This window comes from Rattus norvegicus, chromosome 5, assembly GCF_021556685.1.
Source record: "Rattus norvegicus strain SHRSP/BbbUtx chromosome 5, alternate assembly SHRSP_T2T, whole genome shotgun sequence".
NCBI lineage: Eukaryota > Metazoa > Chordata > Mammalia > Rodentia > Muridae > Rattus > Rattus norvegicus.
The window spans coordinates 171,587,084-171,609,039 of NC_141538.1; the positions used below are offsets into that span (position 1 = coordinate 171,587,084).

The following is a 21,956-nucleotide window of genomic DNA, read 5'->3' on the forward strand; positions in this document are numbered from 1 at the left end:
TCCTCAGGATTGTAGAAGCAGAGGCATACAGCCCCAAGCCTCCCTCCTGAACTTACAGAGTACCTCTGCCCTTCAACACCAAACAACCCCTCAGAGAGGAGCTCAGGGAGTGGGTTGGGGTGGGTGCGGGGAGCTCAGGGTCTAGGGGAGGTGAATTCTGTATCTATATCCTGCATCGGACAGACCATCACAGGGTGCCTCAAAGCCAAGCCTTCCCCTCTTGTCTCAGATGCTTCCTTCCATGATAACCCAACAACCCCTTGTGCTAAGAGCTTCTGGAGCGAGGCCTGGTGAATAGACCGCTTACAGCAGTGGGTCACTACCATAGCAGGAGGGGAGGGCACTATGAAGGCCCTTTGGTTCCTGAGCTCAGACATGGCTGATATCCATCCAGAGAACCTTTGTTTCATTCTGCACTGGGTACTGTTCTCTGACACCAGCCTCCTGTTTTGGACCTGGCTAGGTCTTAGGCTGCTCCTAGGAGGAAGCACAGGCCTCATCTCCTCCCTCAGCCCCTGCAGAATATTGGGGAAATAGTATGGGTTCCAGGTGGAGGGACACTCTCACACGGCCATCCTCTAGGTAGGGTCAGCTGGCTAGGCACCACAGTTACCCGTTCTTCCAAAGGGGCCCATCCAGGCCAGCACAGCATTCACATGGGGTCTTCTTCTCAGGTCTGCCACCTTATACCCCCCCACACACAAAATGCTGAGTGAAACCGGAAAAAACACACACACACACACACACACACACACACACACACACACACGGGGGTGGGGGCGGGGAGGGCAGGAGTTTTGCCATGAGAGGAGTTAAGGGCAGCCAAGGTTTCCTAGAAGCCACAGACAGCATGGTCCTCCTGTTTCAGAGATGCGTTGTGACACCTGGTGACTGGAGAGCAGTCTAGATATCCTGTGGGTGCCGGGGGTTCCTGCGGGCTTCATGCTAGCAGGCGCTATCCAGCAGATTCAGCTAGCCTGGAAGTATGCCTGGCAGGCTCCACACTTAAGTTAACACCTAGACATTTCTAGCTGTGGAGAAGTCACTCCTCCCAAGTGACAGTTTGGGGAACTGGCAATAAAGCGCCTGAGTCCTAAATCCTAAACACCGTTGTCCCTCTCTCATCCTGTACCTGTGAATGGCACGAAGGCAGCATCTGTTTGAGAGAGTGTGGCCCGCTTTAACCCACTGTGCCTGTGGGCAACAGGTCCCAGCTGGGGAGGGTGCCCACTCCTCTGGAAGCCGCTGTCTGTTCATTGTAAAACTCCCATTTCTCTGCGCCTGTGGCCTCTGCCAGCCAGCGGTGGGGAGCCTCTGGGGAGTGGAAGGGAAGAAGGGAGAGAAGGGGGGAGCACTCCTTCCTGCCCTCCCCACCTCCCCGCGGCCTGGGAAAAGGCAGCATATTGAGGCGCGGGGCTCTCAGCATCAGGCCCCGGGATGCTAATGAGGGCGAGCGCGTTCCCACAGCCCGGACATTGTGCCGCGCGGCCCACCTGCTCCTCGGGGAGCGACCATTGTGCCCGCGCCAATTCACAGGCAATTTAGCGTGCGCTAATGGGCCGGCGCCTTTGTGCGGCCGGCGCCGCCATTGGCCGCTGAGTGTGGGAACGGCCGCGGCGCCCGGACCCCAGGCGCCGGGCCGCTGCCCGCGCCTATATAAGGCTGGCGTGAGGGGGTTCGGGCCGCGCCAGCCCGGGACGCCTGGCTCTGCTCGCTCCGCTCCGCTCGCCAATCGCCTCCAGAGCTCCAGGCATGGCCCCAAGTACCGTGGCGGTGGAGATGCTCAGTCCCAAGGAGAAAAACCGAGTAAGTGCCACTCGCCCGGCGCACGCCGTCCCGTTCCCCCGGGGCCTCCGGCGTCCGCCGCCCACCTGACGCATCTCCTCCCGCAGCTGCGGAAGCCGGTGGTGGAGAAGATGCGTCGGGACCGCATCAACAGCAGCATTGAGCAGCTGAAACTGCTGCTGGAGCAGGAGTTCGCGCGGCACCAGCCCAACTCCAAACTGGAGAAGGCCGACATCCTGGAGATGGCCGTCAGCTACCTGAAGCACAGCAAAGGTGAGCTAGGCGCCTGCGCCCGTGTCCTGCTCCCCACCGGTGTGGCTCCCACCGCGCGCGCCCCACTCATGCCGCTCGGTCTCCCCACAGCCTTCGCCGCGGCCGCCGGCCCCAAGAGCCTGCACCAGGACTACAGCGAGGGTTACTCGTGGTGCCTGCAGGAGGCGGTGCAGTTCCTGACCCTGCATGCAGCCAGCGACACGCAGATGAAGCTGCTTTACCACTTCCAGCGGCCCCCAGCTCCCGCCGCGCCTGTCAAGGAGACCCCGACGCCCGGCGCTGCGCCCCAGCCGGCGCGCTCCTCCACTAAGGCCGCCGCCTCCGTCTCCACCTCGCGCCAATCTGCCTGCGGCCTCTGGCGGCCCTGGTGACCCAGCGGCCGACGGGTGCCTGGAGCTGACCAGAGGACCAGCTCGTTCCTCTCGATGTGGGAAGACATTCCCCAGCCGCGTTTCAGCCCCAGGTTGGCCGCAACCTTCTTCCGAAGGCTCCCTCCCCAGGCTGGCTGGCCAGCAAGGGGGGTCATTCTTAGAGAATGTGCGTGCAGAGTTGTCATTTGGGGATAATCAGGGTCCACCCTCTGCCGCCTGTCCGACCCCATGGGGTTGTTTTGTGTTTGCATTTCAGCAAGTGACTTCTGCGAAGTTCCCGGTCGGTTTCCACCGGGTGTTCTATGATATTTGTAGAGTTGGGGGTTGGTTGGCTCACCCCAGCCCATAGAGTAGAGGACTTTCTTCAGGGCCCGTGACTGCTGGGCAAGCGCCCTGCGGGCGGGCTGTGCCCTGGGCACATTTGCCTTTTGTGAAGGCGGAACTGCAGGTGTTTCCTCAGAGGAAAGCACTCAGCCTGCGTGGGTGTAGGACCCCTGGGACCTCACCTTAAGGTCCACATGGCCTTGGCTGTCTGGTGCGCGCTCACAGTGGGCTGTCTGGGAGGGTGGGGTCTCCACGACGATCCTCAAAGGATTCCTTTGTATGGGAGGGTGCGTGTGGGCACAATTTTGTACTTAGAATTTGAACTCTTGGTTATGTGGGAGAACACAAGCTGTTCTGAAGGCTTCTAATAAAATATCAAGCCCTATGCCATGTCTGTGCCTCTCTGTGCATGTCTGTCCTTGGCAGCCACAGGGGTGGCCTGCCTCCCTCGTAAATGGAGGTGGAACAGTGGGATCTACCATGTTTCCAAACCGGGATCAGGACGGGTGCTTGCTGGTGGTCCTCTGACAGAGAAAAAGAGAGGGCAGGAGGAGCATATAGAGCTGTTGATGCTCTCACTGTGAACAAGACCTGGGTAGCTGCTGCGGTTCCCACTAGCTCCCAGGAGGGGGTCGGGGACGGGATCCTAACAACTGCAGACCCTCTGCTCTGTGCACTGAGAGGAAGCTGAAGGCCTAGGTGGATCTCTTGCTGCAGCAAGAGGCTCGGCTGTGCCAAACCTGAGAGAGTATCTGGTCCAGCTCCCGCTTCCCTTAGTGTACCTGCTTAGCTATTTCATAAACACCCTCCCTCCCACAAGGTGACTAGGGCCAGGGCCGACCCATTCCATTCAGCCATGAACCTGGTAGGTATGGTCCATTGTCTGAGACAGGCTGTCTGTCTGCTTTAAGGTAGGCTATAGCAGGTCGGTCAAGTTCACAGCTTCCAGGTGTCCCAAAGGCAAAACCCACGGAGCAAAGAGTGGGGAGGATCTGGGTGTGTCTACATGTCTTCTGAGTGACAAAGCCACAGATGTGGCCCCTGCCCTGACTCTAACCTTTCCCACCCCACCCCCTTATTCCTTTCTATCTACTCTGCCAGTGACCACCTGAGGACCCTGCTGAGGCCCACACATAGCAAGCAAGGACAGACAGCCTCATCCGCATTCATTTAGCTTACCACAGGAGCAGCAGAGCATCTATGAACAGGGAAGGAGGCCACTGTCCTTGTGGAGTGTCCTTCTAAACACAGGCCTGAAGCTGCTGGGTCGCCTCACTCTCAGGAGCCCTGCCACCCTGGAGCAGGCTCTCCCATCCAGAATATGTCCACTCTGTTGGTATGCACATACAAAGCTTCCTCCTCCCTGAATCAATCTAGATATATGGTGACTGAGCCTGTACATCGCCTCAAACCTGTGCTCCAGGAACCGGGCAAGTCAGTCAGTGTCAGCCTGCAGACAGAACCTGAGAGCAAGATATTAAGTTACGAGAAGGGCCTCTTGGAGGACACAGTGCTCTCTCTCAAGGGACCTAAGTCAACAGGCACTGCAGATCACCTCCACTTTGAAACCCTGCCCCCTCTTCCAGGCACCCCCCACACACACACACTTTCTGCAGATTGTCATTGAAGTGCCGATCTTCCCAGTTTCAGACACATGTCTCTATCCCATATCCCTTCCCTATAGCTGGGCACTCCTCGAGAGTAGAGTCCTTAAAACTACTCCAGTTTACATGGGAGTTTTAGCACTGAAGGTCACGCGTCCTTGGGAAACCAGGATGATGGGGTGACCCTAGCAGAAACCACAGCAGCTTGCAGGGTCAACCTCACAGCAGGAGATCTGAAAGCAGGATCGCCAAGCTCAACCCAACTTAGCATCTAGCCAGCTCAGTGAAATAATATTCCAGAAGCTTGATATTGGTAGTTTGGAGAATAACGGCCCTCTCTTCCGCAGTTCTGGTCCCTAGGACATTTGTATAGGATGGTCCGGTGGCCCGGCCTCTCGCACAGGCGGAGGGGGCGGAGATCATTAGCATAATTTATGCACGCGGTCGTTTAGCAGTCAATTATATGCGCATATATTTCCATGGCTGATGAGGCTGGCCGGGCACTTTCAAAATGGCGGAGCGTGGAGCGAGTGGCGGCGGGAGCGGCGGGGACAGTCTGGACAAGAGCATCACGCTGCCCCCCGACGAGATCTTCCGAAACCTGGAGAACGCCAAGCGCTTCGCCATTGATATAGGTAGACACGGACCCGGTACTCGAGAGGGTGGCCAGAGCAGTGGGCACGGGAGGCCAGCGGGGGCGGCGGGAAGGACGAAGGGCGGGGGTGCGGGCCATGCGCACAGCCTCACGGGTCGCCGCACAGCCTCTTGGGACTGATAGTGTGTGTGCAGCGTCTAGGTGCAGGATCGAGCCGGCGGTCGGACTCCAGCTCCCGGTAGGCGCTGCGCGGTTGGAGCGGGGCACGTCGGGCCTCGTAGTCCGCGCAGTGCGGGTGGATCGTGAGGGCTCGGTGGAGGGACGGGCGGGGCGGGTGGCCTCGAGGGTCTTGGTCTGCTCAGAATCCCCTGGGATGGGGTTGGCCTTGGCCGGGCGGCGCAGTCCGCCGGAGCTCCAGCTTCACAGACTGCTATGGAGAGGTGGGGCCTGGACACTTGCCGCGAACGCTGGGTATAAAGCTCCCAGCATGGTCCGTGGCTTTGGGCTCCTGCACTACCTTTCCAAAGGCCGCTGCCTCCTGGGTGTCTGTCTGGTGGTTCACTTCCCTGCCGTTCCTCTACAGGCCCACCTAAGGTCTCCTTCCCACATTGGGCTGCCCACTAACAAGTCCTCGGGGAGGTTCTGTCAACGTGCTGGTGTGCAGATGTGGAGACCAAGGCACTGAAGAAGGCTAGCTTTCTCCGGGGTCTTTCGATTCGTAGATAGCAAATCCAGGATGGGAGCCGGCTAAGCGTCCCCCCTAGTCCCACCCCCAAGCACTCTGCTCTGCTTCCTGTTGTTGGAGAGCTTTGCACCCAACTGCTTGCAGGCATTTACCCGTGTGCCGCTTGATGCCAGCGTGGTCAGCGAGGCCCCACACAGCCAGGCAACATCCGCTGTCTTGGACTTAACTCTATGAATGAATGGGTGTGCTGCTGGCGCTTAGCCTCCTTGAAAAGCCTGAGTTGTTAAGAGACTGTGAAGATTCTCTTTACTTCTGGAATATTGAATATGTTCCCTGCCCTCTTGCTTTTGGGTTGTTTCTCTAACGTGCTCTTTCTTGGGAGGAATGAGATGTGGATGAGAAAGCAAAGCTGGCCTGCTGGCCTGGCCTGTGCTCCAACTTTATCAAGGGCTTAGGAGGGTGATGGGGGAGTAGGCACCAGCCAAGATTCTAATAACACCTGAGATAAATTGGTGACTGGCTGTATATTGGGCTAGAAGTGATGAGCTTGCAGCCCCAGCAGAGGGGACTGTCCACAAACCAGACCTCTCCAAAGGCCCCAAGGCAGCTGTCCCAGGATTCTGAGACCTTCACTCCAGGGCTAGGTTTTGTGCTTTGCCCTGTGGTCTTACACTTCGTTGGGAAGGAGGCAAAATTAAATATGTCTGGAAAGCAGTTGGAAATGAATTTAAAACATCACCAGGCAGTTGAGAAAATAGGGCCCACCTCGGATAATCTGGGTGGCACCCAGAGACCATCTAACCAACAGCCGTAAAGTATGAGCTGTAGTGGAGGCGTGCCCTCAAGCTGAAAGCCCTGAGGTCAGACACGGGCTACCTTGACTGAAGGACATTGCAGGAGATGTTCACTGCAGGGAATGTTCAGTGTTGGGTTTTGCTGGGTCCTGGATCTGAGCCTGGAAGGACATGCGTTCCTGAGAACAGACCTCTTTTCTTTTGTTCATTCTTTCTCCCCCCACACCCACCCCCTTTTCCTGCAACCGATGGGAGATCCCAGCTCGGGATGGGGTTGACAACTCAGGCACCTACGAAACATGCTCGTCCAAGTGTTGTTTAAAAACAGACTTCTCCTGTTTCCTCTCTCCTCACTGTGTCCCTGGATCCAGGAAGCCTCAGCTGTTCTGTGTTCTTGGCGAGCCCTTTTCCTTTCTTGGATGGGGACACTGATGTCAGCTGGGTTGACACTTCTGGAAACCCAGGCAGTAGGAAGGGCACACAGGCAGGAAGAGACTCAGGGGTCATAAACGTGAGGAGGCTAGCCTGCCCTTCCTGGTGCGGGGAGGGGGGGGGGTACATGGGAAAGTCAGGGAACAACTTGGTGGGATTTTTCTCCTTCCACCATGTGGGTCCTGGGGAATCAAACTCCAGACAGCAAGCACCATTACACCCTGACCCATCTCAATGGCTTTCCTGTGGTTTCCGATGAATTGCTTAAAATACATCTCTGTCCGTTTGCACAGTCTTGTCTTTTAGGAAACAATGCATCCTCAGAGGGGGTTATACAAGCATTTAGAATGAGACAAGCCAGAGGACAGGCTGGGATTGGGGGCAGGAAAGAGAGATCAGGAGGCTTAGGACTATGGCCAGGCATGAGATTAAGCTCATGATACACTCACTAAACCAAAAATGGGCCTCTCTGTGCGCTGCTCCAACAGGACACACTGCCTTGTGACAGTTTCACTGAGGGGAGATCTCCAGCCTCTAGGCGCCCTGGTTCCCAAATGTCTGTAAATTTGAGTATCTGTCTCTCCTGTAGTTCCTTAGTATCTCTTCAAAGCCAACACTTGCCGATAACCTAACAGTTTACTTTGCCACTGAGAAGCCCTCGCCTGGTCATGCCCCTGAGAGATGTGGCCGCAGTGGGGTGTGGACATCCCCATTTTCCCCACGTGTCACCCGGGGTCCCGTGAATCTGCAGTTGTTACTACAAACTGGAAGGTGTCTTTTCTGCAGGGGCTTGTCCTTGGCACTTCCCTCCTCTGCAACTCTGGGCAACTCTGAGCAACTCTCCCTGGAGTGTGTGGCTCAAGTGGACAGAGGACTTGTGCTTTTTTTCTGGAGCCCAGAAGCTGGCACCCTGCAGTATTCCATGGGTGACAGGGTTCTGTGAAGATGTCCAGAGCCTACCTGACTCCAGGTGTGGCAATTGGCGCATACCTTGAGTCCCACCACTTGGGATGCAGAAGCAAATGGAGCTCCATAGGTTCGGGGCAGCTCGGTGTACATTAGCAGACCCTGCCTCACAAACTGAAGGAAATGGATAAGCAGTAAAAAACACCGACCATTCTTTAAGAGGACTCTCATTCGATTTCCAGCATCTGTGTGGTGGCCAACAAACACCTGTAGCTCCTTTTACAAGGGGAACCAACGCCCTCTTCTGGCCTCCTCAGGCACTGTGTGGACATGGAGGTCAGGCATTTATCTAGGCAAGATATCCATGCACTGAGATAAAAATAAAACCTCAAAAAAAAAAATTTAAAAAGATCTAGAAATGAAATCTTTAAAAACAACAAACAGCAGAGACTGGGGCCCGTGAAAGCTGTTGACTTACACTCCCTTGTGGGGTTTGGGCTGCTCCTTCAGCTCAGAGTTCTGAAGGCTGGGGCCGCTCCTGACCCTAATCCCCTTAGGTAAGCCCTCCCCGATGACCCTGTGCGTCTCAAAGATGCTGTGTGTTACCCACCCTGATCTGTTAATGAGAGGTCAGGTGTGGACGGGTTTGCTTAGCTGAGACCCGCATGTGCAGACACTCGTCTGCCACCGAGCTGCACTCCAGCCCTCTCTTTGCAGTGTTTTTTAACTCCTCATATGTGTATCTCGTATGCCGGGGATATTTCTCCTCGTGTTCCTGCTTGTGCCCCTCCCTCCTCTCATTTTGTCCCCATAGACGTGTTCCTTCTCTCCTGTCGCACACACACACACACACACACACACATAGTTTTACAGGCCAGTATAAAATCCAGGAAGCACAAATAAGAGGGATATGCATTTGCCTCTCTGAGTCTGGCCCAGTTCACCGAATTACCTCCACTTGTTTCCCTCTTCCTGCGAATGGCATGAGGCCATTCTTTCTATGACTGGAAGGAAACATTCCATGTCCAGTAGACCACACTTCATCGTGTCCCCTGCCCTCAGCCTACTCTTTATGGTTTATTGTGAGACGGGATCTCACTAAGCTGCCTGGGCTGGCCTTGAACTTATGATGCCTCTGCCTCCTGACTCCCAGTTAGCTGGGATTACAGATCTGACTTTGGAGCTGAGTGTGTAGAGAGGGGTGGTCAGAGGCCCACCTCAGGCTCTTCCTCAGACCTTTTCCCTTTTTATCTCTAGCTGGCCAACGAGCCCTTGGTATCTGTTGTTTCCTCCCATTTTGTGACTGCTGGGATTATAAGCGCATAACCACCATCCTGTGGGTTCTGGGCATCTGAACTCAGCCCCTCATGGTGGCAAGGCTAATCAACAGAGCCTCTCCCCAGCTCTTGAAAACTAAATTTTTTTTAAAGCCGTCGACAACCAAGTGCACTCTGAGGCAGAATGGCTCTGTCTCTGCTTTGGGGCTTTGTGAGCGTGGGGAGGAGAGCCTTAAACTCAGATTAGAGAACCTGAGGGGGCACAGGACCTTTAAAGAGAAAACGTTCCCGAGGTGATTGGTGCCCTCTCCTCTCATCTCTGACCTGAAGTTCACGAAGCACTAAGCACCTTATCCACAAGACTCGAGTGTTGAAGGAAGAGGCCATTGAAACATCAGAGTCGTGTGTGTGTGTGTGTGTGTGTGTGTGTGTGTGTGTGTGTGTGTGTGTGTGTCCCAGAGCTTAGAGGAAGGAGGTGGATCTCAGGGTCTTCTTTGCACTGAAATTTGCGTGTTTTTTTTTTTTTCTTTTCTTTTTTTCAGAGCTGGGGACCGAACCCAGGGCCTTGCGCTTGCTAGGCAAGCGCTCTATCACTGAGCCAAATCCCCAACCCTAATTTGCGTGGTTTTTGTCTTCTCCTTGTAGGTGGATCACTGACCAAGTTGGCATACTATTCCACAGTACAGCACAAAGTGGCCAAAGTGAGGTCTTTTGACCACCCAGGAAAGGTAAGCCCCTCATGGTGGGTAGGTAGACAAGTGCATCAGTGGAGCTGGACAGGGTGGCTGCTTCCTGCCAGCCTTTGACTTCATATTGTCATTTTTGTTTGTTGTCCCCTGCTGTTTACATTTGTTAACACTGTGGTCCAGGAGTTGATTGCTCTTCTCTGACTCCTTGTGAGGTGTCCTGTCCTACCCTTTGTGAGAATGCCTCCCCTTCCCCTGCTCCTTGTCCGAGGGTAAGCAGGCCTCTTTCCTCTCTCTGCTGTCTGTGCCTTGGCCCAAGCTAACGTCAGGTATTTTGTGTATCACAGTTGAGTGAATGCCTAATGTGCTGGGGCAGGGTGCTGAGGGCTATCCTTGCCTCCTGAAGACTTCTCAACTCTTTCCAGGACGCAGAACAGGACCATGAGCCGCCCTATGAGATCTCAGTTCAGGAGGAGATCACAGCTCGTCTGCATTTCATCAAGTTTGAGAACACCTACATGGAAGCCTGCCTGGACTTTATCAGAGACCACCTTGTCAACACTGAGACCAAGGTCATCCAGGCCACAGGGGGTGGAGCCTACAAGTTCAAGGACCTCATCGAGGAGAAGCTGCGTCTGAAGTGAGTAGGGACCTTACCCGTGGTGCGTGCAGTGTGGTGAGGGGCCCCCGAACGAACATCCATCCCGACTCTGGTGCTATGTGCGGGTGCTGCCTTGGTGGCCTTGCCGGCTGCAAACCATGCCAGGGACTTCGTGAGCACAGCCTGGCTGCTGTGTGCTGCCTCCTGGCAAGGGCACCATGGTCCACTCTTGTGACTTGGCTCCTTCATTTCCAGGGTGGACAAAGAGGATGTGATGACCTGCTTGATTAAGGGGTGCAACTTCGTGCTGAAGAACATCCCACATGAGGCCTTCATGTACCAGAAAGACTCAGACCCAGAGTTTCGGTTTCAGACAAATCACCCGAACATCTTCCCCTACCTCCTAGTCAACATTGGCTCTGGAGTCTCCATCGTGAAGGTGAGAGTCCACTGAACGCCTGCCGGCTGTGTGTGAGTGCTGGACACAGGTTTGATCCTTCGTAGAGCTGTCATTGGGTGGTGGGAGCACCTGCCATTTGCGTTGGTGCCACCCAGGGTTCATAACCCTGACCCCAGCATCCTAGCAGCCTGTGTGGACTGCAGCCCAGTGCGTGCCCTCCTTTTCCTCAGGTGGAGACAGAGGACCGGTTCGAGTGGATTGGTGGGAGCTCCATTGGAGGAGGCACCTTCTGGGGGCTTGGGGCTCTGCTCACCAAAACAAAGGTATTCCTGCAGAAGGTCCACCCTGTGGCCCTTAGGAGGTCCTTGGCACATGTCTGCAGGAGCCACTCCCAAGCCTCTGTCCTGGCTCTAGTAAGGTCTCGGATCCCTGTGACTAAGCTGTTTCCACTCTGAGGGACAAGGGCTTTGAGCTGCCCGAGCTCTGCCAGCTCAGTGGCCGAGCCTCCAGCTTGCCCCATGCGCTGAGGGAGGGCATTCACATCTGACTGTGCCAGCTCAGTGGCCGAGCCTCCAGCTTGCCCCATGCGCTGAGGGAGGGCATTCACATCTGACTGTGCCAGCTCTTTGCTGTCCAGGGTGGTGGGCGTCCCCCAGCTGCTAGGCCCTCACTCCCCTGCTCCACCCTGCTCTGCTCTGCCTCCACAGAAGTTTGATGAGCTGCTGCAGCTGGCTTCCAGAGGCCGGCACGCCAATGTTGACATGCTGGTACAAGACATCTATGGAGGGGCCCACCAGACCCTGGGGCTGAGCGGCAATCTCATCGCAAGCAGTTTTGGGAAGTCAGCCACTGCTGACAGAGGTACCTGCCAGGAGCTGCCCTTCACAGCGACCCAGCTGTAGCCTGCTTCAATGCCCGCTGGTGTGGAGACAAATCTCACAGGTCCCCCTGAGACAGTTCTTGTTGGGCCTCCAGGGCTCACCTTCCCAGAATCCTGCTCTAGCTAATTAGAATATTGCCAGATGGCTACCTCATCCTCTGTCTCCAGAAAAATACAAGCTAGGAAAAGCAGTTAGAATATTTGTTTTCTCTTGAAAATGAAGCCTCATTCATCCAGGGTCTGGCCTCACCTCCCTCCCAGGGCTGTCTGTTACCTGGTGACACTGACCTCACGCCCTGGGTTCTGTTTTCATCCCCTCTCAGAGTTCTCCAAAGAAGACATGGCCAAGAGCCTGCTGCACATGATCAGCAATGACATTGGACAGCTCGCCTGTCTCTACGCCAAGCTTCATGGCCTAGACAGGGTCTACTTTGGGGGTTTCTTCATCCGGGGTCACCCTGTGACCATGCGCACCATCACCTACAGCATTAACTTCTTCTCTAAGGTGACTGCAGCCAACATCCTGTCCCTGTACTGGTGTGGGCTCAGCTCATCCTGGTTGTCCCACCCACCGTCCGTACCCCGGAAAGTCTCCCAAAATGGCAACATGGTGATCAGAACTCATTTCATACATAAGGGCCACGTGCAGTGCTCTGGGCTGTGGCACAGTTACAGTTCCTTGGGAAGATAAGTCCCCACAGACCTCCCACCCACCCAGACCCGGTCAGCTGCACCTTCTTCCTGGCCAGTTGGGCAGTCTGTGCATTGAGTGTAAGCCTGTTGGACTACCCTTTAGTGAGGGGCCTCACGTGGGACTGGGGTATCTGGGCCACAGACTGGTGCTCAGGAACAGGCAGGAGCAAGCTCAGGGCGGCCTGTGGGGGTCTCTTCCCCGTGGCTAGCCTGTGGCAAGGTACCATCTGTCTGCAGGAAATCTCTCAGGCAGCCTTGAAGCTGGTGCACTGTGTGGGGGTCCACAGTGGATCTGACTGGACACTGACCAACCGTTATCTGTGGGCTTGGGCTGGGGCAGGGTGAAGTCCAGGCACTCTTCCTGAGACATGAAGGCTACCTGGGAGCCATCGGGGCATTTTTGAAAGGAGCCGAGCAAGATAGTGAGTAGAGTCACCGCAGTGAGCCGTGGCTGGCTGCGTAGGATGTGGCCTGCGCAGGGCGTGGCCTGTGCCCCTGGCTGGGCATCTGGGTGGGAGAGCGGGGACCAGGGGGTGGGACATGAGGCTCGAGGAAGCCACAGAAAGGGGTAATCCACAGCGTGTAAATAGACCAGTGATTTTATCCCTTTTCCTCCTCTACTTTCCCCTTTGGATCAAGGGCGAGGCTGACACGGTGACCGGCTTCTCGTTTTTCCAGATCCTAACCAGTACAGCTGGGGTGAGAACTACGCGGCCAGCTCCGGGCTGATGAGCACGGCGCCGGAGCTGTGCCCGACACAGCGGGCAAGGAGCGGCACAGTGAGTAGCAGGCCTTTCCAGACGGAGCAGCCTGCCCAGCCGTCTCCACTGTGGCCTCTCACCACACAGGCTGCTTTTATGTTGATGTCAAGTTAGACTTGAGGGCAGGAGGCACAGGGGCTTCTAGAGCCCTCGGGAGCCTGAGAGGCCTGGTGTTCTGTGCAGAGCACCGAGCTGGCAGCTGCTGCGTGCGCGTGCAAGCATGATGTTTGCAGCGAGGCGAAGAGCAGGCCTGCCCTTGTCTGAGCTCCTGGGATGTCTGCTCTCCCCAGATGCTGTAGACCATTCTCCACGTCTCCACATAGAGTGAAACCCACCCTGACTGCAGACATTGTGCTCACCTGGCCAGAGGCAGGCTGAGTACTGCAGAGCTGGTGGGTTGGGAGACTCCTTAGCACAGGCCTTGTTAGAGCCCTCTTGATGAGGGCCCCTGCCAGGCTGTGAGATCAGATGCCACTGTGGTGAGGCAACCATAATGCCAGCTGTTTGGCCGCCTGACAGTAGGTCACGGAGCTTTCGTAACTCAGACACCATATACGTCTAGGGTAGAGGCAGCTACTAGGAGCAGGAAGTAGGTCACCGCCCTCAGACAAGGTTTCTGGCACTGTGGTGGACCCAGCATCCCTTGGTAGTGAGCCCGGGGCCTCTGCAGTGAGAGCCCTCCACATACCCCGCCCCCACCCCCGCCCCCCTGGGCATTTGTCTGTGGCCAGCCCAGGCTGGAATGGCTGCTCTGAAATGGGCATCTTCCCACCTTGTTTTTTAATTCATCAAGAGGCTCTGCTGAGGCCCACCACATGGATCCCTAAATGAAGGGAGACAAGAGCAAGCCCATAATAAAAGGTGGCTCATGCCTCCCTCAGAACGCATGAGGGTGAGTGGCGCCTGCTCAGCCCTGCCCCACACCTTGGGGCCTGCAGAGCCTGTGCTGGAATAATGTGTCAGGAGACATAGCTGGCATGCAGGTGCTGAGCCGTCATTTGAGGAGAATATTGCCAAGAGAGACAGAGCTGAGAGGCTGAAAATCTCTGCAGGAAAGCCAGCCGAGACCCTGACAGTGGCAAGACCTGCCGAGTGGGAAACTTGGTAGCGCAGTAACTGGTGACGTGAAGCTACGTTGTCTCATGCACAGAGGGCACTGAGGCTGGGGTGCTCAGTAGTTAGTGTAGGTAACCCCTGCCCATTTCTGGTCAGCTTGGGAGTTTCTCAGAACTTTTCTTGCTAGCCTTGCCCACATGTATGCGTTCCCAGGGTTTGCAAGAATTTGCCCCTGTAGCTCTGTCCAGTCCGTGAGTCTAGACCCAGAGTTCATGTTCAGTTATTGCAGTTGAAATCCCCTGGCTGAAGGGGCTTGAGTTCAGGAGTGTGGTGTGGCTGGTAGACTCTTGAAGTCAAAAAGAGGTGGCCTTGGAGCAGAGGTCATGCTTCTCTGGGCCGAGAGCTGCTGCTGGGCACAGACAGCATGGCTCACCTCACTGCTGTGCACATGCTGTTTCAGCCCCTCTCAACTTAAAATAGAAAGTGCCAGCAGGGCAAGGATGGCTCCAGAACCCTCGTGGGCTTGGCACCAGTGGCTTCTGCGGCACACATGGTCGCCTTACTATCCGGCCTCCCTGATTGTGTCTCAGGGCCAGTGTATGAGGAAGAGCCCTGTGGTGCTGGACAGGACAGAGGCCAGGGCATGTCCCAGCCATGAGTCTGCCAGAACTCACGCAGATGAGGCTGAGAGCCAGAGGGCTGCTGGGCACTTAGCACTGGAGCCCAGCACTGTTAGAACCGGAGATAGAGCTCAAGTTCAGTGCCGGAGTTGGGGTGGGGTGGGAGTGCAGCATTAGCTGATGTCTGGCCGAACAGCCAGGGCCAGCTTAGGAACTGCAGGCTGCTATGGGATTAAGGGGACAGTGAAGGGGCAATGGTGGTTCAGGGGGCACCAATCTGAAGCTTTTAAGAGTAGACCCACTCCTCAGCAAAGCCAGAGGCTGAATTCAGGAAACCTGACTGGAGGCTGTAAGACAGGTGGAGCTCTTCCATTCATGTTGAAAGCCGAGCTTACATCATCAGCATTGTGACCTTTCTGACAGTGGCCTTTCCGCTGACTTCTTCTTGTCCTCCTAGTTTGACCTGCTGGAAATGGACCGCCTGGAGAGGCCCCTGGTCAACCTGCCCCTCCTCCTGGACCCATCCTCCTATGTGCCCGACACGGTAGACCTCACTGACGATGCTCTGGCCCGACAGTACTGGCTCACATGCTTTGAGGAGGCTCTGGATGGGGTGAGGCTCCGAGACACAGCAAGTGGAGACCATGTGGTCTCCCAGCACCCGGGCTGCTCCTGGGCTCAGCCGGCTCCATCCCTATGAGGGTCAACAGGGAAAAGAAGGCAAAGAGGGCAAGGACAGTTTCCAGAAGTCATGTGGTCTTTTTTTTTTCTTTTTTCTTTTTTTTTTCGGAGCTGGGGACCGAACCCAGGGCCTTGCGCTTGCTAGGCAAGTGCTCTACCACTGAGCTAAATCCCCAACCCCGTCACGTGGTCTTAGTAAGGAGAGCGTATATCTGTCTCAGCCTGTGTAGGGTGAGGGCGTGGCGTAGTGACACGGCCTCTTCAGAGCAGCCAGAACCTTCTCTGTTTACATCTTCCCAGCCATGCCATCACAGGGGCCTCCTTGCTTTTGGCCTTTTTTGGAGAAAGGGTTTTACTCTGTAGCCCAGGCTGGATGTAACCCAGGCTTGCCTCAAACTCAAGATCCTCCTGCTTCAGCCTGCTGAGTGCTGGAATTACAGCAGCCTGTACCACCAGGCCAGGCGCCTGTTGTGGGTCTGACATGAATAGGATTGCATGTTGCTTTGTGGAGCTGTTTCTTTGTTCATTTTTTTCTATGTCTGTCAGAGTCTGACAGAAATAGTAGGAAGAGGCAGGACTCACTACAGCGAAGCTGCCCACTTTGTGCCAACCAGGAGCAGAGAGGGAGAGATTGGAAGGGCCCAAAACAAGGTCACCTTTCAAGGATGGTGGCAGCAGCCCACGCCTTTGCTTCCGGTACTCAGGAGGCAGAGGCAGGCAAATCTCAGTGAGTCTGAGGCCAGTCTTGTCTACATAGGGAGTTCAACGCCAACCAGGGCTACATATAGGATCCTATCTCAGGACAACGCCCCCCCCCTCCCGTGACTTTTTCCTCAGCCAGGCCTCACCTTCTATATTCTACTTCACAGTAGTCTTAACATTTTGAGTCCATCAGCAGAGAGATCACTTTCCAAAGACCCACCTCTGAGTCCTGCTTGTACCAGGGACCAAGCATTCAAAAACATGGGCTTTTGTGGGAGCACTTCAAATTCAAACCATACGCCTCCTTGTGCGTTTTCTACCTTTCCTGTGCTGGCACTGTGTACAGTGGTAGTGTCAGCTCCTGGGAGGTGTTGGGACAGCTAAGGCTGCAGCAGTCAAACTTGAGGTTGGGCAGGCTCAGAGGCTGTGGCCACAGCAGGAATTCCCAACTGTCAGACATCTGGGTATGAAGGAGGGAGGGACAGCCCTGGATCCCAAGCAGCTCCCCTTGAGTTACATCAGAGCCCTGGTCTTTTTAGCTTCCAAGAAAGCCCCCACAGTCTCTTTCTGTGTCCAAAGCAGCGGCAGGATGCTAGGCAAGGGCAGTGTCTGAAAGCTGAAGCACCAGACAGGCAGCTCTCCATTACTGTGGCTGTAGCTGTGCAGGTGTGCCCAGTACAGCTGGGCAAGGCCCTGCCAGCCTGTGCCTGCCCTTGGGCCCCACCCGACCTCCTGCTGCTCCTGACTCAGGCCCAGCTTATTTGACCTCCTGCTGTTGGCAGGTGGTGAAGCGAGCTGTGGCCAGCCAGCCAGAATCCGTGGATGCAGCTGAGAGGGCAGAGAAGTTCCGTCAGAAGTACTGGGGCAAACTTCAGACTCTGAGGCACCAGCCCTTGTGAGTCCTGTGACCCCAGGGCAGCTCCTGCCTATGGCCACTGAGAAAGGGTTCCCTTCTTGGCACAGGGACCTTGACTGGCCTGGCGGGAGGGTGAAGCCCAATGCAGCATGGTCTTTTCTGGCTGTGTGCAGGGTTCACTGGGCTTTCCTGGGCTCTGTGAGACCTGCCTGCTTCAGCCGTACTCCATCCTGGTTTTGTCCCCAGTGCTTATGGGACGCTGACTGTGCGCAGCCTGTTGGACACAAGAGAGCACTGTTTGAATGAGTTCAACTTCCCAGACCCCTACTCCAAGGTGAGCAGTGTAGGCTACAAGTAGGATACAGAGGGCTCGGTCACATTTTGTGCCAACCTCAGGAGGTCTGCGCTCACACTGGCTAGTTTTCGGTGCACAGCCCTACTCCAGGAGCTGGGGTGCAGTCACTGTAGCCCCATGTATTAGCACCCCTCCATCCCTCTGGCTAGGAGCCATGGGCCCCTTCTTTTCCTGCTGTCAGCCACCTTGTCCCTTCCTCACCTGCCCGTGCACAGTGGCCTCTGGGGCTCCGTTCCTTGTGCCCCGCCGACTCCACTTAGTCTTGTGGACTAATGTGCCTCCCTGCTTCATCCAATACCATGCAGATCTGAGGACTGCCCTGCATCAGTAAGTAACCTGATACAGCAGCCCTGAGCAGCACCTCTCGGGAACATGACAGCAAGTGTCCCCTTCTCCCTGGTTAGTGTTTGCAGTCTTCAGTGAGTCCCCGTCATCTGCTGCCCTGCAGACATCCCTAAAGGGTACCTTCAGAGTGAGCACCAATAAACCAGTGCTTGTGTGATTTTCCCACAGGTGAAGCAGAAAGAAAACGGCCTCGCGCTAAAGTGCTTTCAGAGCGTGACTCGCTCGCTGGACTCACTAGGCTGGGAGGAGCGGCAGCTGGCCCTGGTGAAGGGGCTGTTAGCTGGGAATGTCTTTGACTGGGGAGCCAAGGCTGTGTCTGAGTAGGTATCTGTCCCTCTCCCTCTGAGGTGGCTTAGAGCGGGTTATTTGTGACAGAAGTATGCCATTCTGCCACCAGACTGTCTAGACCCAGAGCCAACTTGTTCTGGATCGTTTGGCCCTCCTTTACCGGTGATGGGGAAAGCACAGAGTCATGGTCTGTGCTGCCGGAGATCTGGGCAGCCACATATCATAGGTTGCTTTGTGCTGCCGGACAGGGCTGACATTGTCAGGGTAAAAGTCCAAGTTCATAGTCACTAGATACAGCAGGGATTGGTGGTATTTGGTGTCTGGTGTAACCAAGGTGCTGGCACACGCTGAACCCTGGACGAGCGAGTGTGTTTCTTAGGAGCATTGAGGGTCCTCTCCTGGAGCAACTGTAGAGTCGCTGTCTCCATGGTGATTCACCCGAAGCCGAGCCTCACGGGTGGCCATGCTGTTTGACTGATGTCAGAGCCCATAGCAGAGGATTGTTCACTCTCCCGCTCACCCTCATCCAGCTGCCCACTTGAGGTGCAGCCCCCAGGATGTGGTGGCAAGTCGTACAGGAGCCAGCTCCCTGCTCTGGGCAGGTGTGAACTGTCACACTATACTGAAAGGATTTGCTCCTTGAGCAGCGCGCTCTGCTTTGAGCAGCGCTGGCTACTGAGTGGAGGTATGGCCAGTCCAGCGCAGTGCAGCGGGGAGATAACTCGCCATGGTGGGGAGGAATGGTGAGGTTGGGCTTCGCTTGTGGTTTTTGCTTTGTTTCAATTTTCTCGTTTCTACAGCGTCCTGGAATCGGACCCCCAGTTTGGGTTTGAAGAAGCAAAGAGAAAATTGCAAGGTATGGACACCATGGGCTCTTTGGTGCTCTGTCTGGCTCTGCAGAAGTTAAGCAGCAGGACGGGGCAGTTCCTGGTTGCTGCATAACCGTGTGGACTCAGGATGAGAGCCTTGTTGTAACAAGCTCTTGACACTATACCTCAGCTTCCCTGACTAGAGTTCCTGTCTCCTCACAGAACGGCCCTGGCTGGTGGATTCCTACACCAAGTGGCTCCAGAGGTTAAAGGTATGTAAGATACCTCTGCTTCTGCCCTTGGGGGTTGGAGCACAGAGTCTGGACCTAGCCAAAGAGGGTGGCCACCAAAGGCATTGGGTGACATGGACGTAACTAACACACACAACACACTCACAGTGGCCTGGGACACAGGTATAGCCTGTAGCCCACCACTTGGAACTTAGAAGCCACCAGCTGAGAATCTAATGTCAGAAATCCCCATCCCCAGGGTCAGGTGTGACTCATAAAAAGAACAGTTGCTTGGTGTATGAGGTTCTGGGTTCCATCCCCAGCACCACAGGCAAAATGATGTCCCCAGCCCCTGCATGACCTGCAATGACCACTGGCTGGATCATCTGGCCATGGGACCAACTGTTACCTCCCATGCTCTGGGACCCTGTGGCGGGACTCAGCCCCACAGGGAGTTGGGGGAGTAGAGTACGGTGGAGTGTGAAACGCTTGAATGCACCTGTTCCCAACTGAACGTCCTGGTTTTGTCTTACAGGGGCCCCCTCATAAATGTGCCTTAATTTTCGCAGATAACAGTGGAATAGACATCATTTTGGGAGTCTTCCCCTTTGTCAGGGAGCTACTCTGTAGAGGGACAGAGGTGAGTGAAGAGGCTGGGTGGGCGGGACCCTTCCCCTGGGCTTCTCCGCTCTTGGTGGGGTTGGCGTTGCTGTGGGCTTCTGGCGGTGGTCAGAGCTCCTACATTTGTGGCAGGTGAGTGCAGGTGAGGCCAGGTGAGGCAGGTGTGGCAGGTGAGTGCAGGTGAGGCCAGGGAGCACCTGGGCCTGATGGGTATGGGCTGTAGCTTAAGGCCTGGGTTCTCCGTTCCTGTTTCCTGGAAAGGCATTTACCAGAAGCTTGGGACTACATGAGAGGTTACCCTAATCCAGGAGGCAGGCTGAGGATGGAATGGATGGGAGGTGATAAAGCATCCTCTGAGCATAGCCCTGCTTCTCCCAGAAGCCACAGAGCCATGAGAGTCTCTGGGGCCCTGCTGCCCAGCAGTTGGCCACTGCTTGGAGCCTGTCAGGGACAACTGTGGTGAGTTTGGGCCACATAGTAACAGCCCAGGTTCTAAAGAGCTGCTACTCCCTCCCCCCAACATAGGTCATCTTGGCATGCAACTCAGGCCCTGCCCTGAACGATGTGACCTACAGTGAGTCTCTCATTGTGGCAGAACGCATTGCAGCCATGGACCCCATCATCTGGTAGGTTCTGGCTACCCCTGTTGAGCCAGGAAGGGGGTAGGCCTCACAGGTACTGGGAGATACGCAAAGGGTTCCTGAGGAGGGTCAGTGTCTCAGGGCCTTGACTGGGCCCTGACCACATGCTTCTCTATAGCACTGCACTCAGAGAAGACAGGCTACTGCTGGTGCAGACCGGTTCCAGTTCCCCATGCCTAGATCTCAGGTAACCCAGCTTTCCTTCCTCCTGCTCTGCAAGGCACCAAAATCTGCTGCTTGCCCTAAATATGACATATGTAGCCACTTCTTCTTGTGGCCTGTAGGGCCGATGGCAACTGACCCAGGCTCCAGGTCTCAGGACTATCCTGTAGCAGGGAGCTGTCCCACCATCCCACAGGCAGTCATTGACTCACTTATCATTTATTCTGTGTGCGTGCGTGTGTGTGTGTGCGTGTGTGTGTGCGTGTGCGCGCGCGCACGCACGCACGTGCGCCACAGCTTGTGTAGAGCTCAGACAACAACTTGCAGGCGTCAGTTTTGCCTTTTACCATGTGGGTTCTATGGACCAAACTCAAGTCATCAGACTTGGTAGAAGAGGCCTAAGGCCATGGAGCCATCTTGCTTCAGTGCTTTCTGCAAAGAGATGCTCTGTGCTAGACAAAGGAAATGTCAGAAATGGAGCATCAGGAAAACAGGAGGTGCTGGAAGTGGAGGCCCTGACCAGTAGGGGGAGGCCACTGCTGGGAGTCTGGGTCTGGATATGCCTCAGCCCCATGTTCTCGCTTGTCGCCACCTCCAAGGGAACAAACATGTTGGTGTCTACCAAGGTGTGCTTAGTGCGGTCCCCTGCCCAACCTCCTTGCCACTTTCTTCCCTGAAGCCGCCTAGATAAGGGACTGGCTGTGCTGGTGCGGGAGCGTGGTGCCGACCTGGTGGTCATCGAGGGAATGGGCCGTGCTGTCCACACCAACTACCATGCTTTGCTGCGATGTGAGAGTCTCAAGCTGGCCGTGGTGAAGAACGCCTGGCTGGCTGAGCGTCTGGGTGGCCAGCTCTTCAGTGTCATCTTTAAATATGAGGTTCCCACCAAGTGAGACACCCGCTCTGCCAGACGTGTCTGCCTGTCCCTCGGCAGGAATGTGATTTACTTCAAGGAACCTGTGTTCACACCGGAGTACTGATACTATGCCTCTGTGACTGACTGTGTACCAGGACCAGCCAACCCAGCATTTGTCCTGTGGGACACTAGTGTTGGAATGTATTTAACTGTTAAATAAGCTTTTATATATATATATATACATATATATATAAATATATAAATACACATGTATTCATCAGGAGGTCTCCTAGAGGCCAGATCTGCTTTCTCTGCTGTTGAGAAGATGCCCACAGCTCCAGGTGGACCATGGCTGCTCCAGCTAACTTTCCGAGTCACCTCCGGAGCTAGTCAGTGCTAAACTTCCAATCCCGTCCTTGGGTTCCAGTGTTTTCTCTCACCCCTCCTTCTTGACTCAGAAGGAGCAAACATCAGCACGTCTGTCTGCTGAGCCAGCTCCCCACCCCTGATGTTCCTAGGGACAGCACGAGCTACTAAACAACACTCCTGTTTCAAGAGCTGGAAGACAGGGAGCTTTGTCATGGAGGATCTTCAAGAGCTCTTGGAGGCTGCTGGGCAGAGCCCAGCAACCTACTTGGGTTTTGTTGCTGTGGCTTTGATTCCAGTC

General features: G+C 55.4%; 2 protein-coding genes across 5 annotated transcripts; both read left to right on the forward strand.

The window, feature by feature from the left end:
* Positions 1–1,700: 1,700 nt before the first annotated feature.
* Hes5 (hes family bHLH transcription factor 5) lies at positions 1,701–2,468 on the forward strand. The gene is given in 3 exon segments (NM_024383.1): positions 1,701–1,806; positions 1,893–2,058; positions 2,149–2,468. Coding segments are annotated over 3 exon segments (501 nt in total). The 5' UTR covers positions 1,701–1,752; the 3' UTR covers positions 2,430–2,468.
* Positions 2,469–4,855: 2,387 nt separating this feature from the next.
* Pank4 (pantothenate kinase 4) lies at positions 4,856–21,572 on the forward strand. 4 transcript variants are annotated; one of them, XR_015687489.1, is made up of 19 exons: positions 4,856–4,992; positions 9,692–9,774; positions 10,158–10,372; positions 10,589–10,772; positions 10,964–11,056; positions 11,441–11,594; positions 11,937–12,118; positions 12,647–12,728; positions 12,985–13,085; positions 15,201–15,356; positions 16,909–17,021; positions 17,229–17,316; positions 17,851–18,002; positions 18,771–18,826; positions 19,002–19,051; positions 19,579–19,649; positions 20,156–20,256; positions 20,390–20,458; positions 21,113–21,572. XR_015687489.1 is itself a non-coding variant. In NM_133531.2 (19 exon segments), coding segments are annotated over 19 exon segments (2,322 nt in total). In that variant the 5' UTR covers positions 4,865–4,868; the 3' UTR covers position 21,327.
* The last annotated feature ends 384 nt before the right edge of the window (positions 21,573–21,956 follow it).